The sequence below is a fragment of the Macrobrachium rosenbergii genome, chromosome 39 (assembly GCF_040412425.1).
Source record: "Macrobrachium rosenbergii isolate ZJJX-2024 chromosome 39, ASM4041242v1, whole genome shotgun sequence".
NCBI classification, from domain to species: Eukaryota; Metazoa; Arthropoda; class Malacostraca; order Decapoda; family Palaemonidae; genus Macrobrachium; species Macrobrachium rosenbergii.
The window spans coordinates 15,002,333-15,026,458 of record NC_089779.1 but is presented as its reverse complement, the minus strand read 5'-3'; the positions used below and the strand labels follow the sequence as shown (position 1 = coordinate 15,026,458).

At 36.7% G+C, this 24,126-nt stretch overlaps 2 protein-coding genes across 2 annotated transcripts in view; one reads left to right on the top strand and one right to left on the bottom strand.

Moving 5' to 3' along the window:
• Positions 1–24,126, top strand: part of LOC136825767 (uncharacterized) — a 506,720-nt gene that overhangs the window by 93,313 nt on the left and 389,281 nt on the right. The gene's annotated exons all lie outside the window — the stretch shown is intronic.
• Positions 19,309–24,126, bottom strand: part of LOC136825610 (uncharacterized protein DR_0269-like) — a 16,448-nt gene continuing 11,630 nt past the window's right edge. The window contains exon 2 of the mRNA XM_067082196.1: positions 19,309–20,106. Coding sequence (XP_066938297.1) covers positions 19,309–20,106 — 798 coding nt within the window. The remainder of the gene's footprint in view (positions 20,107–24,126) is intronic.

Below are 24,126 nucleotides of genomic sequence, written 5' to 3'. Positions count from 1 at the left end.
TGATTATCTGGACGTTACAGACTTCCCACCATTATGTTCGTGACAAAGGGATGACGAATCTTCTGCGAGGGATGTGACGCACATACACCAATTAGGAAGGGGAGATACCGGAGGCTTTCAGAGCCATGTAGGGGGAGGGGAGAGGGAGGGGGAGGAGTTGGTGATGAGCCACCCCCGCAGGAAGGTGCTTGTGATGGGCGGGTTTGTTTGGGCGGTTGTGTTCATGGCCCATCGATCATCCCCAGGTTGTCGTTATTAGATTGGGCTTGGAAACTGTAAATAGAAGTACTGATGGACTTTTATTGGGGAGATTAGAAGATTTTAATAAAAATCCAGTGTAATATTTTATACTAAATAAAAGGAAAATCATGTGAGTATACATTGGAAATTGCTCTTCGCGTCCATTGTCTATCGTGAAGCCACCGAAATCACCAATTTCCTACGCGGGTCCATTTGTCATGAACTGGATATTAGCACGTCACTCTCGGTGAATAGTTAACATAGAGGCCTTGTAAACTCGGTATTTGTCCAAGGAGTATTAGTTAGAGAATGATTATGGTGTAATGTCTTTGTATATGACCCCGGGAAGGGACAACGAAAATTTATATTATTCCGATAGATCTAACGGGGTTATGTGTAAGTCTACGGATATTCACCGCCATGTTTCACTTACTCCGGTATGGCTGTAAAATGTCAAAGTTAAATCTGGTTGATTACAAATTCGTAAAATGAAGGAGAGAAAATAAAAAAAATGAAGAGGTTGGAAAGTAAAATAGACCTACCAAGTAATAATAAAGTGATTCATGCATTTCTGTACCAGATAATTTGGAAGATAATAAATGTTTCATATTTGTAAAACTGCACTATTCTCAAGGTATTTGTGTAATTCAGGACTAAAGTTTGCATATGAACAATGTTACATATGCTGATTATATGCAATTACAACCAATCTCAGATGCAGACAGCATTGCTTTTTCTGTTTAAAATTTCCATTTTTACCTAATAAGTTAAATTATAATAGTTTCTGTGTTGAATCCCACCACACAAGAAGCGCGATAACTCTCAACCAAATTTTCGAGTCCATCCGCGTTTCGGCTTTTTTCTCACAGCGAAATTAATGGCTCCCTTTTTATTGCGGCGTCGGGAGCTTATAAATCGGTTATTTATGTATAATTAAGGGATTGACTCTCATGATCAGTGACAAGCGCTTTGATTATCGATTAGGATTACGGGTAGTGTTGGTAGCAGTAGCGTATGTATGCATGTATTTATAACCGTGTGGATGTTAATATATCTCTTTGTATATATATACATATATATGTAATGTGTATATATACATATGTATATGTATATATATATATATACACATATATGTAATGTATATAGATACATACATACATATATATATATATATATATATATATATATATATATATATATATATATATATATATATAAAAACCTTTGTGTATGTATGTAGTATTCTTAACATTTATATTTCTGTACTTTATGAGAATACAACGATTCTCTATTGTCTTTTTCTTCTTCTTCTTCTTCTTCTTCTTCTTCTTCTTCTTCTTCTTCTTCTTCTTCTTCTTCTTCTTCTTCTTCTTCTTATTATTATTATTATTATTATTATTATTATTATTATTATTATTATTATGTGTGTGTTTATATTCAGAAACCATTGTATGCTGGTATTTAAACAGCACCTTAAATTCCTCCGTACAAGTGCATGGGTTCATACATATACGCCCACCGGAAAGAAAAAAAACCTATAATGAAATCATAAAAAGATAATTATGACGTGAGAAAACTTAGTGCTTTCATAGTGCTTTCACATTCCCGGGGATAATGCTCTTGCCGGGAAATTACGACGGACTTCAAAAGGGGGAAATATAATTAGAGCCTTTCAGCAGAAGGAGGAGGTGGCAGCGGATGGGAATCTGGCTTCCTTTGACTATTTCAGCATCAGACCAGACTTTTTGGTGGGGAGAAGAACAGAAAAAGAGACTTTTTGTGGGTGCGAAGAACAAAAACCGAGACTTTTCGTGGGTGCACAGAACATAAACTAGACTTTTTATGGGTTAAAAAGGACGGAAGCTAGACTTTTGTGGGGTGAAAAGAACAAAAACGAGACTTTTTGTGGGTAAAACATAAACGAGACTGTCTGTGGGTGGAAAGATCATAAAACGAGACTTTTCATGGGTAAAAACAGAAACGAGACTTTTTGTTGGGAATAATAACAAAAAAGAGACTTTCTTGGGTGCAGAGAACAAAAACCAGACATTTTTTGGGTACACAGAACATAAACGAGACTTTTTGTGGGTGCAAAGAACAAAGACGAGACTTTTTGTGGGTAAAAGCAAAAACGAGCCTTTTTGTGGGTAAACAGAACAAAAAAGATTTGTGGGTACAAAGAACCAAAACCAGACTTTTTTGGGTTAAATGAATAAAGACGATACTTTGTATGGGTAAAAAGAACAAAAACTAGACTTTTTTGGGTAAACAGAATAAAGATGATTACTTTGGGTAAAAAGAACAAAACGATACTTTTCTGGGTAAAAATAACAAAAACTAGATTTTTTTTACGGTAAAAAGAATAAAGACGATACTTTTTGTTAGTAAAAAGAATAAAAACTAACATTTTTGGGAAAAAGTATAAAGACGATACTTTTTGTGGGTAAAATGAGCAAAACATGCTAAAAATTATTCTGTTTTAACTTTTGGATACACATTCAAGCTGATTTGAAGGCGTTTATTTTTTTTTTTTTTTGTATCTGAGTAAATGCCATTCGAATTTCCAGCTTGAGACGAGACTTTTTTGGGGTTAAAAAAGAACAAAAAGGCTAAAAACATTCTGTTGTAACCTTTAGAAAAGGTGTTTGAATTATTATTATTATTATTATTATTATTATTATTATTATTATTATTATTATTATTATTATTATTATTATTATTATTATTATTATTATTATTCAGAAGGTGACCCCTATTCATATGGAGCAAGCCCACTACTGGGGCCATTGACTTGAAATTCAAGCTTCCAAAGAATATGGTGTTCATTAGAAAGGAGTAAAGGAAGGTAAAGGGAAATAACGAAAGAAGGTATCACCTATTAAAAAAGAAAAAAGTAAATTAACGAATTAATAAATAAATAGAAAAAATGTATGTAAATTATTAAAATGCACAAGGAGAGAATGATTAAAATTATCAAAATGTTTGTACTGGAGTAATTACTCTTTGAATTTTAGTCTTGCAGGATATTTGAACTGTTCATCGAAGTTTATTTAGCAAATATATAAGAAAAGAAACACCAGTTATGGGTAGTTATGCTACCAATGAAATTAGCTTTTGATTTTCGAAAGTGAATTACGATTGACTTAAAACGGCGTTTGTTTTTATAAGTAACTAACAAATTTTCAATTAATTTGGAAGAGAGACCGGTAATTTGGTTTTAATCAACTCCAGATCTATCAAGGCAATTTTAACTTCCTTAACGAAATTCAACTCACGGCTAAATCTAACTGCTCTGAGGATGGGAGGTTAATGTCCTGTCGAAGAAAGAAAGAAGGCCAAGGCGTTGTATTTCTTTGTGCGATATGCAAAGTAGTTCGACCAATCAGAAACTTCGCTTATTGATTCTCGTCGGTAACTTGGTACCCCCGTCCCCCTCTTCCTCCTCCTCCTCCTCCTCCTCCTCCTCCTCCTCCTCCTCCTCCTCCAGAGAAAGCCATTGTGTTCTCCATTCCCATCTTTTATCTTCGTCTCTCTCTCTCTCTCTCTCTCTCTCTCTCTCTCTCTCTCTCTCTCTCTCTCTCTCTCTCTCTCTCTCTCTCTCTCTCTCGTTTGAAAACTGAGGTTTTTCCGTGGTCAATCTCTTCTTTGGTTCCTGTCTAAATTTAATGAAAAATTGGAATATTCAAGAGGCATAGCAGAATATTTAGCATCTAATCACATTCTGTGTGTGTGTGTGTGTGTGTGTGTGAGAGAGAGAGAGAGAGAGAGAGAGAGAGAGAGAGAGAGAGAGAGAGATGGAGATGTCAAAACGACACCCAAATTAATAGATTCTCCAGGGAGGTGAGGAATGTCCAAGCGATGAACAGTACTAGGTCTGATTTAGTCTATGGCACGGAAACACAACAATTACGAAGACATTGCAGTACCATAGGTCTGTTGATAACATTGTGGAAGGCGGATTAAAGTGGTTTCGGGGTTTGTAGGATCAGGAAGGAGGTTTGAGGAATTCTGTTTTAGTTTTCTGTAAAAGAAAACTATTATGTCGGCTTTGTATGTCGGTCCGAGCTTTATTCTGTCCGCACTTTTTGCTGTCCGCACTTTTCCTGTCCGCCCTCAGATCTTAAAAACTACTAAGGCTAGAGGGCTGCAAATTGTTATGTTGGTCACCCACCCTCCATTCATCAAACATACCAAATTGCAGTCCTCTAGCCTCAGTAGTTTTTATTTTATGTAAGGTTAAAGTTAGCCATAATCGTGCTTATGGCAACGATATAGGACAGGCCACCACCGGGCCGTGGTTAAAGTTTCATGGGTCGCTGCTCGTACAGCATTATACCAAGACCACCGAAAGATGGATATATTTTCGGTGGCGTTGATTATACGCTGTAGCGGCTGTACAGAACACTCGACTGCGTCGAAGACACTTCGGCGCACTTTTTACTTGTTATTTTTTTGTATTTATTGCCTGTAAAAGAGAAGGCTCTTATGTATCATGTTTAAGTAGCGAACATTGATTTCCTATATGAATCTTTCATATTTGTGCATGGAGGCTTACAGGTATATTTTAGCAATGTCTTATAAGGTTTTCTAAAGTTTCCTTTTAATGATCAGCGCCGAAGTATGTGAATAAAACTAAAAAGAAACCCATCAGTTTTACGTACAAGCATCTGATATAGGAAAGATTTCAGCATCTCACTTTGTTTTCCCACGAAAGGCAGCTTCAGAGCATCCATCTCCAGCTCCCAGTTTTATACCTCGAGGCGTTTTCCTAAGGAACGTAGAAGGAAAGCGATAACCTGAGGCGTTTCCTACGGAACGTAGAAGGAAAGTCATGCCTTCCTCAACTCGACTGCATCGCCTCCATAATACCTCTCCCATATCGCCTTCCTTATCTTCATCTGCGCATCATGGCCCAATCACCGCCTGCGATCTATCTCCTTATAGCCTGGGCCACCCTCATCGATATTCACTGTAACTCAAACATCGTGAGGATGTGGTGTTGGAGGAGGAGGAGGAGGAGGAGGAGGAGGAGTTAGATAAAGGCGTAGGAGGTAGTGAAAGAATTCATACTCAAGTGCTTGAGAGAGAAAGGTTTTGCTGAAGTATGGGCATATCTCTCTCTCTCTCTCTCTCTCTCTCTCTCTCTCTCTCTCTCTCTCTCTCTCTCTCTCTCTCTCTTAAGTGCTTGAGGGAGAAAGGTGTTTTGCGGGAGCAACTCTCTCTCTCTCTCTCTTTCCAAGTGCTTGAGGGAGAAAGGTTTTGCGGAAGCATCTCTCTCTCTCTCTCTCTCTCTCTCTCTCTCTCTCTCTCTCTCTCTGTGCTGGACAGAGGGAGAAAGGTTTTGCGGAAGCATCTCTTTCTCTCTCTCTCTCTCTCTCTCTCTCTCTCCCCTGCATTTTAAGACGCGAGACCCATTTGTCTTGGAGAAGTCTTGAGGAAGGAAATAACTGCACAGAGCGGATCTGGACTTCTCTTCTCTTTTCCTCACGTTGCTCCTAATTCCTCCTCCGCTTTCTTCATTTCCTGTCTTCCCCCAGTTTTATCAGGTTTCAGCGTTTTACGTTACAACAGAAAAAGATTCTTTTTTATTGTTTCTTTTAGTTTTACTTTCATTTTTATTGCAAGATTTCCAGCTACGAGTCTCTGCCTTTTACCATGTTGCTTGTCAAATTAGAGGACTTCAGTTATTTACGTTTATTTGAAGAACCACCGATTTTTTTTATGGAGCGACCTTGTGTTTTAATGCATTGCCTTCAGCATGTTCGTCCTGTACACACACACACAATATATATATATATATATATATATATATATATATATATATATATATATATATATATATATATATATATATATATTTATATATATATATACATATATATAATATATATATATATATATATATATATATATATATATATATATATATATACATATATATATATATATATATATATATATATATATATATATTTGTATATTTTTGTATGCAAGCATGTTTTCTAACATACTCTCCATCCTTTTGTATGTGATACCTTTTATTCGAAAGAAGTTGATGCTCCTTAATTCTGTGTATTTTTCCATCATTCAATGATTAAGTCATTCAGTTGAAGAAGACAATTCGAAGTGTATCCGAATACACCTCACGCCTTTTGCAAAAGAAAGAAAGTACAACACTGACGCGTAATCCCATTACAAATGATAACATGATCACAGTTCGAGACTGCACCGTCAGAAGGGAGGTAAGGGTTAACGATTGCTGTCCCAAGGTCTGTAATGAATGAGTTATCTTTAGTTCCCCAACGAATGAGAATATCTCGCACTCATCTCCGCCCCCAAGGGCGTCGAGCGGACTTTACAACAGCTAGAGAGAGAGAGAGAGAGAGAGAGAGAGAGAGAGAGAGAGAGAGAGAGAGTCCGTATTATCCTCGTATTAAGACCTTTGTAATCACCGTTTTTTGGTCATTATCGTTGATTCGTTTCGCCTTCCATTTGAACAGTTATCGCCCCTGTTTCTTTAGAGGAATAATTTTTCGTTATCTCGACTCGGAGTGCAAAGCTATAAGGGTACACGCACAGGCACTACTTAGATTTTATGTGTGTGTATATATATATATATATATATATATATATATATATATATATATATATATATATATATATATATATACTGTATGTATTTAGATACATACACTATATTGAAAGATACGCAGGTAGACTTTTTGAGATGATTCCTTCTTCACGCACTGGGCCGTGGTTAAAGTTCCATGGGCCGCGGCTGATACACCATTATATCGAGACCACCGAAAGATAGTTCTGTTTTCAGTGGGCGTGATTATACGATGTACAGAAAACTCGATTGCGCCGAAGAAACATCGGCGCATTTTTTACTTTTTTTTTTTAGTTCATAAAACGACTAACAATGATAAATTATTAGGAAACAAAAGCAACTATTATTCTTACTGAAGTTAGTTGATTTGTTAATTTTGAAAAGATTTTACAAGCTTAAAAACAAAAACAAAAAAGACACCAATATAAGTATTTATATTTGAACGTTAACTTGCTCACCAAACGTCTAGGTACAAAAAGCTGGGTTGGAGATATATGCCATTATGTTATTGAGAATTTGCTGGAAAATGTGTACAGTTTTGTATGAAAACAAAACTTTATATTTCCAACGTTTGAATTTTCACCGATTGACAAGAACTGCGATGGGCCAGAATAACATTTGATGAGAATTTTGATACTTTGATGGTGACTGCGTTGAAGATTCCTGCAATGTTTTTCCATAAACGCAAAATTCATCGGAATCTACTCTATTAATTCTTAGAAAAACAAGTAAATAATGCACCGAAGTTTCTTCGGCGCAATCGAGTTTTCTATACAGCCGCTACACCGTATACAGAGCTATCTTTCGGTGGTCTCGGTATAATGCTGTATGAGCCGTATGAGCCCATGAAACTTTAACCAAGGCCCGGTGGTGGCATACCCTATATCGTTGCCAGGCACAATAGTTTACTTTCACGGAAAACTAAAAAAACATGGTTTGTTGGTGCCTCTTAGCCTCACACGAACTGCATTACTTCAAAATCACATTGATAAAACAATCCAATTGGGCCTGCTGGCAGCTGCTTCATAGATATCTAAAATGTAAATAAACATTTGTATTAATTTGTCGATTTCCCTAACGTTATATCTTTTGTAAACTAAGATTTTTGAAAAAAAATTCATGATTATTCATTTTCATTCCACATGAAATTATTAGCAATCAGAAAGCCTTTTATTACCTATTATGATTATTTATTTTCATTCCACACGAAATTATTAAAAATCAGAAAGCCTTTTATTGACTGTTATGATTTTTCATTTTCATTCCACTTGAATTTAATAAATTTCAGAAAGCTTTTTATTAACTGATATGATTTTTCATTTTCATTCCACTTGTAATGACTAAAAATCAGCAAGCTTTTTAGTAACTATTTTGATTATTCATTTCCATTCCACTTGTAATTACTAAAATTAGCAGCTTCTTATTAACTATTATCATTATTAATTTCCATTCCACTTGAACTTAATAAATTTCGGAAACCTGTTTATGCCACTACAATCCCAGGAGTTTCCTACACTGCAGCAATTAAGCCTGGCGTACAGAAATAATAAAGAAACCGCCTAATCACTATGGGAACACGAAAGAAGGCGCTGGTGCCATTTATACCCACTTTGCCGTTCGCTCTGACGCCTGTTGGTGACAGATTATCGACAGATCCGCCTTCCCCTTGATAGATCAGTGTCTGTGCCGATGGGCGTGTGTGTCAGACGCCGAATTAACTCCAGCACAGACAGGTCAGATGTCATGGGCGCCCCAGGCAACGCGGTTAAGCGACGGGACGCTGATGGAAATCGGCAGGAAGGAACAGTCTTCGTCATGAATGCAGAGAGGTCGCCATTTCCACCTTTGTGCTTGTCGTTGCTTGCGACCATTCTCGCGAATTTTGTTTAGACTGGTCGCTAATGTGGTGTTTTGTTTTGCTGAGTTGGTCTCTGATGTCGAGTTTTATTTGACTGAGCTGGTCGTTGATGTGTCGTTTTGTTTTACTAAACTGGTCGCTAAAATTTTTATTTTTTTTATGTTGAACTCGTCGCCAATATAGCATTTTATCTGACTGAGCTGGCCGCTAATATGTTCTTTTATTTTACTGAACTGGTCGATAATATGGCGTTTTAATAACTGACTGAGCTGGTCGCTAATATGGCGTTTTATTTTTAACTAGTCGCTCATACGGTGTTCTATTTGGAACTGGTGTTTTATTTGACTAGAAGCGGCCGCCTATATGGCGTTTTATATGACTGAAGCGGTCGCTAATATGACGTTTTATTCTACTGCAGAATTGGCCTTCTCTTATTTACGCGATGTTTATAAGCGGCTTGCTAGGTCGCATGAGTTAAAGCCCAAACTGGGCGAGGATTAACTTTTATTTTATTTGTTTAAGCGTCAGGGAATAAAAATGTCAGTTTGGAATGTTACAGAAAATACGTATCCTTTTGATAGACAGCTGGTGTGTGATGTTCCACAGAATCTCTCTCTCTCTCTCTCTCTCTCTCTCTCTGAAATGTTACAGAAAACATATATTTTGTTGATAGACAGCTGCTGTGTTATGTTACAGAGAAACTCTCTCTCTCTCTCTCTCTCTCTCTCTCTCTCTCTCTCTCTCTCTCTCTCTCTCTCTCTCTCTCTCTCTGTCTATCCGTCAGTGAAGTTGGTGATAAGATCAACGCTGGAACGGTATTCTCACAAAGTTCAGGAAATAAGTTTGACAAATTGGCTTGATTTACCCGAGCGCTTGAGAGTGTGCGTTAGATTTTCCTTATTGGAGCTTTGAATTGCTTGATTATCGCTAAGAGTATCGAATTCCGACTTGGGAAATGCTCGCGCTAGCTAGAGAGAGAGAGAGAGAGAGAGAGAGAGAGAGAGAGTGCAAGCAGTAGGTTTTATAGCATTTGACACATCATTATTGTTAATAACAATTCAAAACTGCGCCGAAGTTTCTTCGGCGCAATCGAGTTTTCTTTACAGCCACTACAACTTATAATCTAGGCCACCGAAAGCAGATCTATCTTTCGGTGGTCTTGTTACAATGCTGTATGAGCCGCGGCCCAAGAAACTTTAGCCACGCCCGGTAGTGGCCTGTCCTATATAGTTGCCTGAAGCACGATTATGGCTAACTTTAACCTTAATTAAAATAAAAACTACTGAAGCTAGAGGGCTGCAATTTGGTATGTTTGATGATTGAACGGTGGATGATCAACATACCAATTTGCAACCCTCTAGCCTCGGTAGTTTTTAAGATCAGAGAGCGGGCAGAAATGGAAGAGAGATAATGGAGCACAGAAGAGGAAAGCATAGGAGAGAAGAGGAAAGCATAGGTAAGAAGAGGAAAGCATAGGTAAGACCCGCGGTATAGTGGAATTTTAAGTTCTGCGTTCCATAAATTCGACGATTATTCCTAGTAGATACGTGTCTCGTAGTTGCAATGGACGAAATCGTACTGATGTGCTCCAGTAGACATTGCTGCTCAGAGTAGGGATTCTTGGCATTCTATGGGACAGGTCTCTGGGTAATATCCCTTGGAGAATGGAGACAGAACTCTTGGCAGTGTCTCGCAGGAATATCAACCTTTCTAGTACTGTGGTTATGGTTTTGGGCAACGTCTTATAAAGGACCAAGCGTTGCTCTTCTAACGAAACACCTCTGGGCAACATATCTTAAAGAACTAAGTCTTATCATTTCAACAGGCAAAGCTCTGGGCAGTGTATCATAATGCCTGAAGTCTTGCTGTACTGGTCAGCCCCTGAACAAAGCACAGGGCAGTGTATCGCAGAGTCTTACTGTTCCAGCGGACAGGAATTCGAGGAATGTCTGATATCTAAGAAGCTTTACTAGGCTGTTCTTTATTGCCGAAAACGGTTTGCCATTTATAGAATAAATCTTTTTTTAATGCAATATTTCTTCCAGAATGGTATTCGAGCTTTTACAAAAGTCTGATTATTGATAATTAACCGAGTGTCTGTAATTGTTCTATTGTCAGCAATTATTCTAGCACTCAAAATTCACAGAATACTCGCAACTATTGGTATAATTCATTGATTACAAGCAACTAGTTGTATAATTCATTGATTACTCACAGCTAGTGGTATAATTCATTGATTACTGGCAACTAGTGGTGCAAATCACTAATTACTCGTAGCTGTTCCATTCTTTGAAGTCAACTGCGTCGTCATAATATTTGGAATTCTCACAGTTTTGTGACTTCTTCTCACAACTCTACCCTAAAATGGAAAACTGCAACATCTTCAAAATTTTCGAAATTGAGATATGCCACCTGTTGGGCTCGTGAAACACTAATACACAAGTTACTGCAGTTGCAGAATGATTCTTCAGTGCTTTCCACGAGTATTTAGACGGTCCCATTTGCAGTATCTGAAAAATCACTAGTAAGACGAGGGAGTGTCTACCATTTTTCTCAGTTTGGCATTTTTGCAGATACCGCAGTCTTCCATTTTAGGGTAGAATTGTTCGTGTAATCAGAATTAAGTATTCCAAACTGTTTGAGTGCCAAGTACTAAGAGTTATCTTATTAGTCGTGATTTTTCGACAATTTTTGGTGGGCAACAAGAATTAAGGAAAACTGTCGTAGTAGGATGATATGAAAAGAGGTTTACGCGCGTTTAATGGTCGGTGTTATGGAAGTTTTAAGAGATCATTTTTGAGAGGCACTGAAAGGGCGAAAGTAAAAACTTCCCCCCAGCCATTGCTGGTGACAGGAAAGAGGATATTTCTTTATAAGCTCAGGAACTTTTTCGTCTTATTCTCTATATTTGTAATATGGCGAATGAGGTTAGTTACAGTTTTTTATATATATATTTCAAGCATCTCTGATAAAATTTGGCATTTTTTATTTAATTCTACAGTAGCAACGAAAATATTACGTTAGTTTTTTTTTTTATAATTTCAAAGGCCTCAAATAAAATGTGTCATTTTTTACATTTAATTTTAGCAACGAAAATACTGTATTAGTTACATTTTTTTTTATTCCAAACACCTCAAATAAAATATGTCATTTTTTATTTAATTCTAGCAACAAATATACTGTGAAGACTGTTACCTGATGCTTGCACAAAATTTTTACCGATATCTTAGGCAACATATGTTGTCTGTTTATAGAACAAACTAATTTGTCTGTGCGAAATATTGAACAAATTCGATTGTGGGATTATACATGATACTAAATTTTAATATTTGCATATCTCTTGAAATTCCAGTTCTTTTTTACAACAATGAAAACTAAATAAGCTGTTATTTACAGGATGTTCACAGACATCACTTACAAACTTATGTTTTTTTTAGCTTAGAGTCATGATTTTCTATGAGAAATGTTGGGTAAGAACCTCATTATGAAATGATACTAGTGGAGTAGTTAGGGTAATTTAAATAATTAAATATAAAATGCACGTCACTGGCATTACAGTTATGATATTTATTAATGCGGAAAAACATAGGTAGCAGTTTTTCATTTTTTTTTTATTTTATTTCACATGTAGCCATTCTTTTTTGGGGGGCTTTCTTAGTGAGTTATTAACCTCTTTTGCTTACTTCATGTGAGTGTGCGCTTATGTTAAACAGTAGCATTAAAAAAATAATAGAATTAAATTAAAATAATGGTACTGAATTATGAAAATGTCCGCCATACTCTTGAAGAGAGATAAGGGCTTATTACAATGTACTCCACCGCTAAGTTTCTCCAGTATGACCTCGTAATATAAAAGATTCTTATAAAAATCTGTTAGAAACAATATTTTTATAATGTTCAGCCAAAGATTTTTTGTTTAAATAATGAAAGAATTTGGATATTTTAACATTTATTTAGGAATGTTTAACCAGAGATTTTTTTGAATAATGAAAGAATTTGGAATCTGAAAAATTTCATGTTCAGAATTATATTTTATAAGAATTAAATTCGTTCTGACAGTTTTTGTTATTATTTGAAAATTATTAGACATTTGAAGACATTTTCAAAAGATGTAAACACAGTGAAATATTAAGCATATAGAAGAACCTCACTTTCTTTATGGGTTTGCACAGGAGAAATGAGAACAATTTTACTTCAAAAATTTTAAAAAGCTTAAGTAATAACATTCAATTTTTTTTAATGTATATACTTACTTGAGAATGTGCATACCTTGAAATACTCTTTGTTTGTAATGTGTAGTCCACATTACAGTGCATTTGACTACAGTGCATGGGCATTAGAAATAGATACTGTTCATTCATCCGGGTACACAATGCTTGTGTATATATGTGTACAAAGGACCCTTGCCGAATTGCAAGAAATAGACTGTGAACGCGTAAGTTTTTTGTCGAGTAAATAGGTGGGGATTTAAAAAATGTCTTTCTCTTGGTTGGTGGGATATTCCCCACATTTGGAGCTGATGGCTTTGAAAACAAAAGAAGGAAATAAAAAAAAAGTGAAATGGGAAGTAAAAGAATAAAGAGCCCTTCTCTCTCTCTCTCTCTCTCTCTCTCTCTCTCTCTCTCTAAAGCTAATTTAGATACGTTCATATGCGCGATCTCTCTCTCTCTCTCTCTCTCTCTCTCTCTCTCTCTCTCTCTCTCTCAAAATGTTCAAAACTAATTTAGATACGTTCAGATGATCTCTCTCTCTTCTCTCTCTCTCTCTCTCTCTCTCTCTCTCTCTCTCTCTCTCTCTCTCTCTCTCTCTCTCTCTCTCAAAATGTTCAAAACTAATTTAGATACGTTCAGATGATCTCTCTCTCTCTCTCTCTCTCTCTCTCTCTCTCTCTCTCTCTCTCTCTCTCAAAATGTTCAAAACTAATTTAGGTACGTTCAGATGCACATTTCTGTCGTCTGCCCGCCGAGAAAAAGATAGGAGTGAGAACATAGTTTTAATTCATGTTCAAGATCCTTCAACAAAAGTTGGCAAGATGAGTTTTTCCGGGGGGAGGTGTAGGGGGAAGGGGGGAGGGGTAGGGGAAAGGGGAGGGGGTGGTCCCCCTTTTACGTACGTCTTCGTGACGTGAATAAGGGTGACTTTTCTTCTTCCTCTTTCCGTTTCGGTCGGTCAAGTCATTTCTGAAAAGAAAGCTCAAAGGAGGGAATGCACTCACATACGCACTTGCGCGCCCGCACACACACACACACACACACACATATATATACGAGTATATATATATATATATATATATATATATATATATATATATATATAATTTATATTTATGTTGAGAGATACGCACTGAAATCTTAAAATTAATTTTTATATATACAGTGTATATATAATATATATATTTATATATAATATATATATATATATATATATATATATATATATATATATATATCCACAGTATATATATATATATATATATATATATATATATATATATATATATATATATATACAGTATATATACATATGCAACGTTTGTACATGAAATAATGATTGTACGTAATGTGTAACTTCCTGTTTTTAAAACGTGTCCAAACAAAATTTATGAAGCATTACAAGTTAGTTAATAAAATAAAAATGGAGGTTTGCTAACACCCTTGGGTTCAGTGTTTCGAAATGGATCACTTTATTATTATTTTTTCATATAATCTATTCCCCCCCAATTTTTTATCATAAGGGAACTTAAAACGAAGGTATTACTCCATCTGAGCTTGGTAGATTAAAAAAAATAATAATTTTTTCGGTTGTATCACTAAAATAGACTTTGCCAAGCAGTTTGTCTGCCCAGCAAAGGGGGTCTTCAAGAAATGTTTGTCAATGATAAAAACTTTAATTAAATTCAACGATTATTTATATTAATCCACACATTGTTCAAGAGTCCCAGGCTTTGAAAATTTAAATTACAATTGTTGTTATTTCAAAGATTTTCTATATTCGGTAAAGTGGATATTGCGCCATCGTTAATACCCAGTTTCTCCCTTGACTCTTGAGGTAAAATATTTTCGTTTAGGAGAATATTCTCTTATGAACAGTAATTCTGGAGAAACCTCTTATTTCTACCTTTGACTGAAACATCTCTTTCGTTTTATGTCGATTCTGGAAAAATATTTTTCCTTTTGGTTGCGCTAATAACTGCGCTTGTTATTTTTCCAAAGGTCCCAACCTGAACTTTCAAACCCAACTTTATTCCTGTGATATTACAAACATATTCTGTTATTTCATCGGTGTTATGTGTTTTTATTATATGTAATTACTGTATATTATTTTTATTATATATATCCTATTCCTTATGCCAACTAATTATTTTTATTATACATTATTATTATATATATTTTTATTATATATCCTAATCCTTATCCCAACTAATTTTTTTTATCATACATTACTATTATATCTTATATTTTTATTATATATCATAATCCTTATGCCAACTAATTATTTTTATTGTACATTATTATATATTATATTATTTTCAGTATATATCCTAATCCTAATGCCATCTAATTTTTTTATTATACATTATTATCACATATTACATTATTTTCATTACATATCCTAATCCTTACGCCACCTACGTAGGACTTACCTAAGCATGTTAGGGCATTCCTTGCAACGTGTACGTCTCCGGCGGTTAAGTTAACTTGTGGTATGCTTTGCAAAGGGCCCCGGACGACGGAACTTTGTTGATCACTCGCCTGGTCTGAAGGAGGGATGTCTGGGTGCCGTTGGCAATTGTTAAGGTGGTTTAAGGATCGTTTGCATTGTAATTACCCGAAGGTTAGATCCCCGACCACCCCCCACCTTAACGCGGTCTTAAACTTCGTCCGTCTCTCTCTCTCTCTCTCTCTCTCTCTCTCTCTCTCTCTCTCTCTCTCTCTCTCTCTCTCTCTCTCTCTAGGCCTTCGAAGGAGGAATGGGAAGGCGAAACAGGAAATAGGGAAGACTTCAAGTTTGAGGAAGGGGAGGTGGTGGGGTAGGAAGGCAGGGGGAAGGGAGGGTGGGGGAGAAGTTGATGAATGTTAGGTTCCGTTCCAGGGGTAGGAGGGGTATTTGGATAGGGGAAAGTTTTGGGGTGGTTTGATTGGTCAGGGGAATGCGAGGTGTAGGTGACTGCCGTTTCCAAAGCATGTGGAAGTTGTGTCGACGGCGGCTGGCACAGTTTCGGCCAAGAATTTGTATGTCCAGTTAAGGCAATTGGTACAGCTGCCATGGTATGTTGCGGTATGAGGTTTGAGCCCACGACTAAAACATTCAAACACATACACACACATATATATATATATATATATATATATATATATATATATATATATATATATATATATATATATATATATATATGTATATGTATACACACATACATTATATATATAATATATATATATATATATATATATATATATATATATATATATATATATATATATATATATATATAGAAATCATCTACACACAATCACGTGTGGAACAGAAATAATTCCTTGGGTGCAGTTGCTCTCAGGTTCCAATTTCTTTTAGACTTGTATGGCCTAGTGGATAACGCCCTTGCTTTCCACCTGAGAGACCTGGGTTCGATCCCGACGTGAGTCAGAAATTTATTTCTGTTCCACACGTGATTGTGTGTTGATGATTTCTATCTTATTCACTCAGAAGGGATAATTCGAATGAAATGCTGTCTATTGGGTCATTGCTGAGTCAGGGAATTTGGGGAAAACTCGCTGGTATGCAAGCAGTTAGCTTGCCCAGGTAATTCCTTGGGTGCAGTTGCTCTCAGGTTCCAACTTCTTTTAGACTTGTATGGCCTAGTGGATAACGCCCTTGCTTTCCACCTGAGAGACCTGGGTTCGATCCCGACGTGAGTCAGAAATTTATATATATATATATATATATATATATATATATATATATATATATATATATATATATATATATATATATATATATATATATATATATATATATATATATATATATATAAGTAAGTGTATGTATGTGAGGGTATTTCTTATTATTTCCTCGATACGAATAACGAATGAACACTTTTAAGCTTGCGTCATGCAATTGTCATCAGAATTTTTCTGGATACATTTTTTTTATCGAATATAATAATTGCGCATATCGAAGTTCTCAACAAAACACAGTTATCTTAATGAACTAATAGTCTCTTCTCTCCATCTTTCTGCCCAAGATTCCTTACAGACCATAAAAAAATTAAATGATTAAAAAGGAGAAACATGACTATCTGTAAGCCTCGCAGTGACACCAAGGTTTTTTGAACTGTTTACACACCAGAGGGAGAGACGCAAAAAATAATAATATAAGAAAGGAGAAAAATGGACATTTTTGAGTCATTCATTCCTACGGCAAATGACTGACATTCAAGTCAGAATCCAAACAAAAGGTTAACGCAAAGAAATACAGAGGAGGAGGTCATCTTTTTAAGACCTGAACAAAAAAACAAAAAACCCGAAAAAAAAATCGTTTATTTAGCCATTTCTTTCCGTTGCCCTTTGTGCGAATGTATACGAGTGGGTTGGAGTTTTTCGTGGGGGGAAAAGGGAAGGGCCACTGACTTTTATTTCTGGTATATCAGTATTGGAAAGTGTTTTAGTATTGGAGATTCAACAGCCGAGGTCAGAATTTAGGAGTGGGGGGAAAATGAGCCTTTTCAGCAGTGCCTTGATCTTGTATTCATAGGGTTGAGTTTTGGAGGTGGCTCCCGCGATTTCGGCAGATTTATGCGGAACGGCGGAGAAGAAGAAGAAGAAGAAGAAGAAGAAGAAGAAGAAGAAGAAGAAGAAGAAGAAGAAGAAGAAGAAGAAGCGGAGGAGGAGAAGAAGAAGAAGAAGAAGAGGAGAAGGATAAAAGAGGGGAAAAGACATGCAACAGTAGGGGAAATATCAAAGAAATTGGCGAGTGACATCACCTCTCGAACAGGATTTATGCAAAGTGTTCTTTAGGCATATTATTACGTACCATGTTTTTCGAAGGAAATCTTTCTTATAGTTTATTTTTTCCATTCTAAAGATTTTATAAATGTTTTGGCAAATGGTAGTGGGTAATTCCTTCTCATTTTAGTTATTATAATGGTTATTCCTGTTGTTGTGTATGTTTGTATATGTTGATTGTGGTATATCTGTGTAACGACTGATATTGCAAAAAAAAAAAAAAAAAAAAACAAGCAAACATTAGTGTATTTCTTGCGTTACCCTTTTGGGCGGATTCTTACTTGAATGCCAGTCATTTGCCGTGGGAATGAAGGCCTCAGAATTTCCACATATTTTTTTTTCTTATTTTTATCCCTCCAGTGAATAAAGAGTTCAGAAAACCTTGGTGTTCTCCAGAGCCTGATAAATGTTCATGTTTCTCCATTTTTTATATATTTTTTGCATTTATCCCTCCAGTGAATAAAGTTAAGAAAACCTTGATGTTCTCCAGAGCCTGATAATTATTCATGTTTCGCCATTTTTTATTTATTTATTTTTTGTATTCACCCCTCCAATGAATAAACAGTTCAGAAAACCTTGGTGTTCTCCAGAGCGTGATAAATGTTCATGTTTCTCCATTTTTCGTTTATTTTTTTGTATTTATCCCTCAAGTGAATAAACAGTTCAGAAAACCTTGGTGTTATCCAGAACCTAATAAATATTTCTGTTTCTCGCTTTTTTATTTGTTTATTTATTTGTATTTCTATCGCTCCAGTGAATAAACGGTTCAGAAAACCTTGGTGTTCTCCAGAGCCTGATAAATATTCCATTGAACTTCCTTCTTCCCTCTATTTTTTTCTTGGGGTCCCTCCTCCCCCACCCCTCCCGTGATTCGGATACAGTGGTCCGGCACATACACATTGCCTTGGGCGTCTTTCGATTGCATTTACATACTCCATCGCCTCCGAGGGATTTCCAGAGAGATGTTGGGAGTCCTCAGGAGGAATCTTGGGAAAAGGAAATCGGGAGATGATAGTCCTACCCCCTCCCCCACCTTCCCCAACAACCGCAGGCCGTGTTTATGAGCCATTTGTCTAGCCTTAAGTAGTTTACCAAATTAAGCCTTATGCCAGATTTCTGTTTGGGATACAATGGTCTGAAATGGCGCACCTGGGCGGGAGGGGGTGGGGGAGGGTAGGGACGAAAGGATTGGGGGGGTCCTGTTAAAGGGAGTGTTAAGGCTTTCGGTCGTGGCCCGTTGGAGAAGCTTTCTCTCACTTCCTCTTCTTTCCCCCTTTCTCTTTCCTCTTGAGTCTTTTTCATAAAACTCTCTTTTCTTCTTCACATTTCTCCTATACCATATCCTCCTCCTCCTCCTCCTCCTCCTATAATCCTCTCTCTCTCCTCCAATTCCTCTCGCTCTTACTGCAGCATCTTATCGTCTTTCTCCATCCCTTTTACACCTCTTCCTCTTCCTCTTCCCCGGCATTTTCCTCTTACCGTCTTCTCTCTCCCTCGTTATTATCCTCCCTTGCTATTCCTTTAGTTCCTCCTCCTCTTCCTCCTCCTCCTCCTCCTCCTCCTCCTCCTCCTACTTATCCTCTTCCTGATTCAGGTCACTCTTTCCTTTCCTCTTCCATATCACTGTATCTGACGCCCCCAGCCTCCCTCAATATCCCCCCGTCTCCCCCACCTTTCTCCTCCCCACCAATCTCCTCCCCGCTCTCTCCCTCTCCACCAATCCCTTCCCCCTCTCTCCTCTCCACCAATCTTCTCCCCCTCTCTCCTCTCCACCAATCTGCTCCCTCACCCCCTCCTCTCCACCAATCTGCTCCCCTCTCCTCTCCACCAATCTCTTCCCCTCTCCTCTCCACCAATCTTCTCCCCTCTCTCCTCCACCAATCTTCTCCCCCCTCCTCCTCTCCACCAATCTGCTCCCCTCTCCTCCACCAATCTGCTCCCCCCTCTCCTCTCCACCAATCTCTTCCCCCTCTCTCCTCTCCACCAATCTTCTCCCCCTCTCTCCTCTCCACCAATCTTCTCCCCCTCTCTCCTTTCCACCAATCTGCTCCCCCCCTCTCCTCTCCACCAATCTCTTCCCCTCTCTCCCCTCCACCAATCTGCTCCCCTCTCTCTTCTCCACCAATCCCTTCAGCCTCTCTCCTCTCCACCAATCCCTTTCCCCTCTCTCTCCCACCAATCCCTTCCCCCTCTCTCTTCTCCACCAATCCCTTCCCCCTCTCTCCTCTCCACCAATCTCCCCCCCTTCTCTCCTCTCCGCCAATCTGCTCCCTCTTTCCCACCCGAACCTCATTGTTACTCCACCGTCGACATTTAACCACCCCCTCCCTTACCCGGACCCCTCTAGTGACCCCCTCCCCCCGCCTATAAACCCCACCCTCCCTCGTCCTCAACTGCAAACCGAATTTAGTTGCATTGGCTGAAAGGATAAGTGTATGTGAAGGCGATATCGCTGTTACTGCAGCTGATACGATATGTATGTGCGTATGTGTGTGTGCGTTTGTGTGTGTGTATGTGTGTGCGCGCGCGCGTGTGGTGAGTAAGGTTGAATTCAGGGGGCGATAAAGTTGCCGCGATAGATGCCGGTTTTCGTTTAGTTGGGGCCATTTTTTTTTTTTTTTTGTCGTTTTTCTTTTTCGAAAAAATGATTTAGGTGTGATAAGAATCTTAATGGAATGCTAAGATTGGGATTCTAATCTTCTGCTCCAGCCGTAGATTGTGTTCTTAATGTTGGTATTTGTTTTGTCATCTGGTGTAATTGTCTTTGTTTTTTGTAGGCATATTTTTCATGTTTATGGTGAACAACTGAGGGTTCTGAAAATTTTAAGAATTAGTAATATAAATCATTGGTATTTTTCTGTAACGTCAGGATTACTACTGACGTTAATGTGTGTGTATATGTATGTATATATATATATATATATATATATATATATATATATATATATATATATATATATATATATACATATACATATACATATGGATACAATATATGGTTATTTAAAGAAAGTGAAACAACAGAGTTGTTTCACTATATATATATATATATATATATATATATATATATATATATATATATATATATATATATATATATATATATATATATATACATACTTTTATGGCCACGAAGAAAAAGTAAAACCATAGATTGTAACATGTGACATTCTTCAGCAAACTACAGAAAACAGAAAGAAGGATTACGAGAAAAAAACAACTCGAAATAAAAACAAAAAACTATGATTAAGGAAATGTAAATCTATTTTAGCGCTTACAAATGTCATTCTTTATATTCAAGATCCATCTTCTGTTGAGGAACAGCTGTCATGGATTAACTCGCGTGCTGAATTAACTGAGGAAGTGCTAAAGACAAAAAAAAAAAATAATAAATAACATCTAGAGCCGAATGGTGTTAAGCATTTATAGGCCTATATTTCTTCAATGTCATTTTCATTTCTCAGCTGTAATAATGTAGACTCTAAGATGTATCTCCTTTTACTCTACCTCAGTTCATATTCTCTTTCTTCCATCTTACTTACCACCCTCTCACAACAATTGTTTCATAGTGCAACCGCGATGTTTTCCTCCTGTTACACCTTTCAGACCTTTTTACTGTCAATTTCCCATTTAGCCCTGAATGACCTCATACGTCCCAGCGCTTGGCCTTAGACCTACATTATATATTTTATCCTATTCTAAGATGTATCGTGAGTACAATATAATATATCTTGTCAGTATACTACGGGACCAATCATCTGAGGCGGCCATTTGATTAATTCATTAGGCCCAACACGATCAATCCAGACTTCCGATTAGTAAGTTTTGTCGCCTGGTCTTCATTTGCAGTCAGTCAAATTTTGGGATTACTTTTTTTATCTATTTTTTTCTATTCTGTTCATTAGCTTATTTTTTCTTTTTAATAAGTGAGATCTTTTCTTTCTGTATTTCCATTTACCTTCTCTTACTTCCTAATGGGCACAGTATTTTTTGGAAGTTTGAATTTCAAGTCAGTGGCCCCTGTGGGATTGTTCCATATGAATAGGGTTCATCATCATCATCATCATCATAATAATATTATTAATAATAATAATGAAAGTGTGAATTTATGATTGTAAGTTAACTTTAAGTCGAATATTCCATAAACAAACATCTTATATGGCAATGGGTAACTCTGTCACCCTGGGTAGCTCTCTGTCACCCTGGGTAACTTAACTCTCTGTCACCCTGGGTAACTTAACTCTCTGTCACCCATTCTCTCAAATTAATACACAGAACTTCATTTTCCAAAGAATATTATGTTCCTAAGATTGTTCAGATATCTGTGTAATAGTTTCGGCATGTAGGTGACATTTTGGCTATTACACTGTCAGTCAATTTTACGCTAGAAATAAAAAAAGATGGTTGCGTCCCCTTTGTAGACATAGGAAAGTAATATTAGTTTGGCCCTATTCTCTACAAGACATTGAAAGAAGGAAGTCTTGATGATGCATTTAACTTCTTTCTTCGTCAATCCAGTCTTCTTCGTTTTAACGTGCTTTTTTCCCATTTTTATATGGGGTAAGCACGATGCCTTCTTTTGAAGGACTTTGATTTGGCGGTGGGGTAGGCTGTAGCCAGTGCCTGAGGTAATTCGTGACGACTGTTCCTATTCTGAAGATCAGCGCAAATGTAATGACCATTATATACGCTAAATGATTTTTATATTCCTTCAATCTTAGGTTGCTTTTTATAAAACCAAGGTTTATCTTGTAAGCATTTGGGGTGGGGGCGGTGTAGGGGTGTTTGTATGAGGTTTTTTTAAGAATGACTCAAAGTAAATAGAAAGATCTTTCAGTACTTTGTTTCATTTCATTGGAGGCTACATACTTGTAATATTTTATATCACGTTTCCATTCCCATGACGGAAGTTGCACATACAAAATACATACATACATACATACATACATATATATATATATATATATATATATATATATATATATATATATATATATATATATATACTAATACATATATACATACATACCTACATACAACTTATTTTGATTTTCATTAATATAGTATTGTTTACATTTTACGGGAAGATCACATATATACATACATACAAACTTATTTTTATTTTTGGTAATGTAGGATTGTTTATATTTTGCTGGAAGATCACATACATACATACATACATACATACATACATACATACATACATACATACATACATACAACTTATATTTATTCTTATTAATAACATTGTTTGTATTATTCTGGAAGATCACATACATACATACATACATACATACATACATACATACATACATACATACATACATACATACATACATACATACATACATACGACTTATTTTTATTCTTATTATTGATATTGTTTACATTATACTGGAGAATATCATAATCTTTCAGTTTCCTTTAAAACTCCCGGGATAGAAGGGTCCTTATACCCCGCCTGGTAAGTATTCAGAATTCCCTTCAGAGTTTTAATATGTCCTCTACAGCAACCCTACATACCCACACGACATACCAACCCAATCCTGTTATGTCTGGGCACCGCCTTTAGAACTCACTCTGCCTTTTCATCGGCCGATATCTCTTTCACCGCAGTTCGTAAAATACCACAGGGGAGAATTATCCCGTATTAAATAGATAGATGCTTTTATTGTTAGTTATCGCTCTCTTCAAGAAATCCCAGTCCAGAGTCTCTCTCTCTCTCTCTCTCTCTCTCTCTCTCTCTCTCTCTCTCTCTCTCTCTCTCTCTCTGTAAAATTATAGTTTAATGTTGCTGACGTAAAGACGCTGGTTGTTACCGTAGTGAAATTGTATCATAAGGAAGAAACAGAGGTCATTATTATTATTATTATTATTATTATTATTATTATTATTATTATTATATAATGATACAGTATGGAGTGATCGTTTATGGCACTCAGAGGAAATGAAAATATAATAAAAATCACAACAAAAGCTAAGTGAGAGAGAGAGAGAGAGAGAGAGAGAGAGAGAGAAAGTAATCGTTTTATAACCTAAATAATTTTAGTGTTCTCCTTCAGTGAGAGAGAGAGAGAGAGAGAGAGAGAGAGAGAGAGAGAGAGAGAGAGAGAGAGAGAGATTAATCGTTTTCTAAATAATGATTTTAGTGTTCTCCGTCACTTCCTCAGTGTAAAAGAGAGAGAGAGAGAGAGAGAGAGAGAGAGAGAGAGAGAGAGAGAGATTAATCATTTCTTCAGCTGAATAATTTTAGTATTCTCCGTCACTTCCTAAGTTTAAAGAGAGAGAGAGAGAGAGAGAGAGAGAGAGAGAGAGAGAGAGAGAGAGAGAGAGATACTTCCACGTGAAAAAGTGGAAAAGTTAAGGCGGGCCTGTGTAGCGGCGGGGAATGACTCTCATTCCATAAAGTCTGC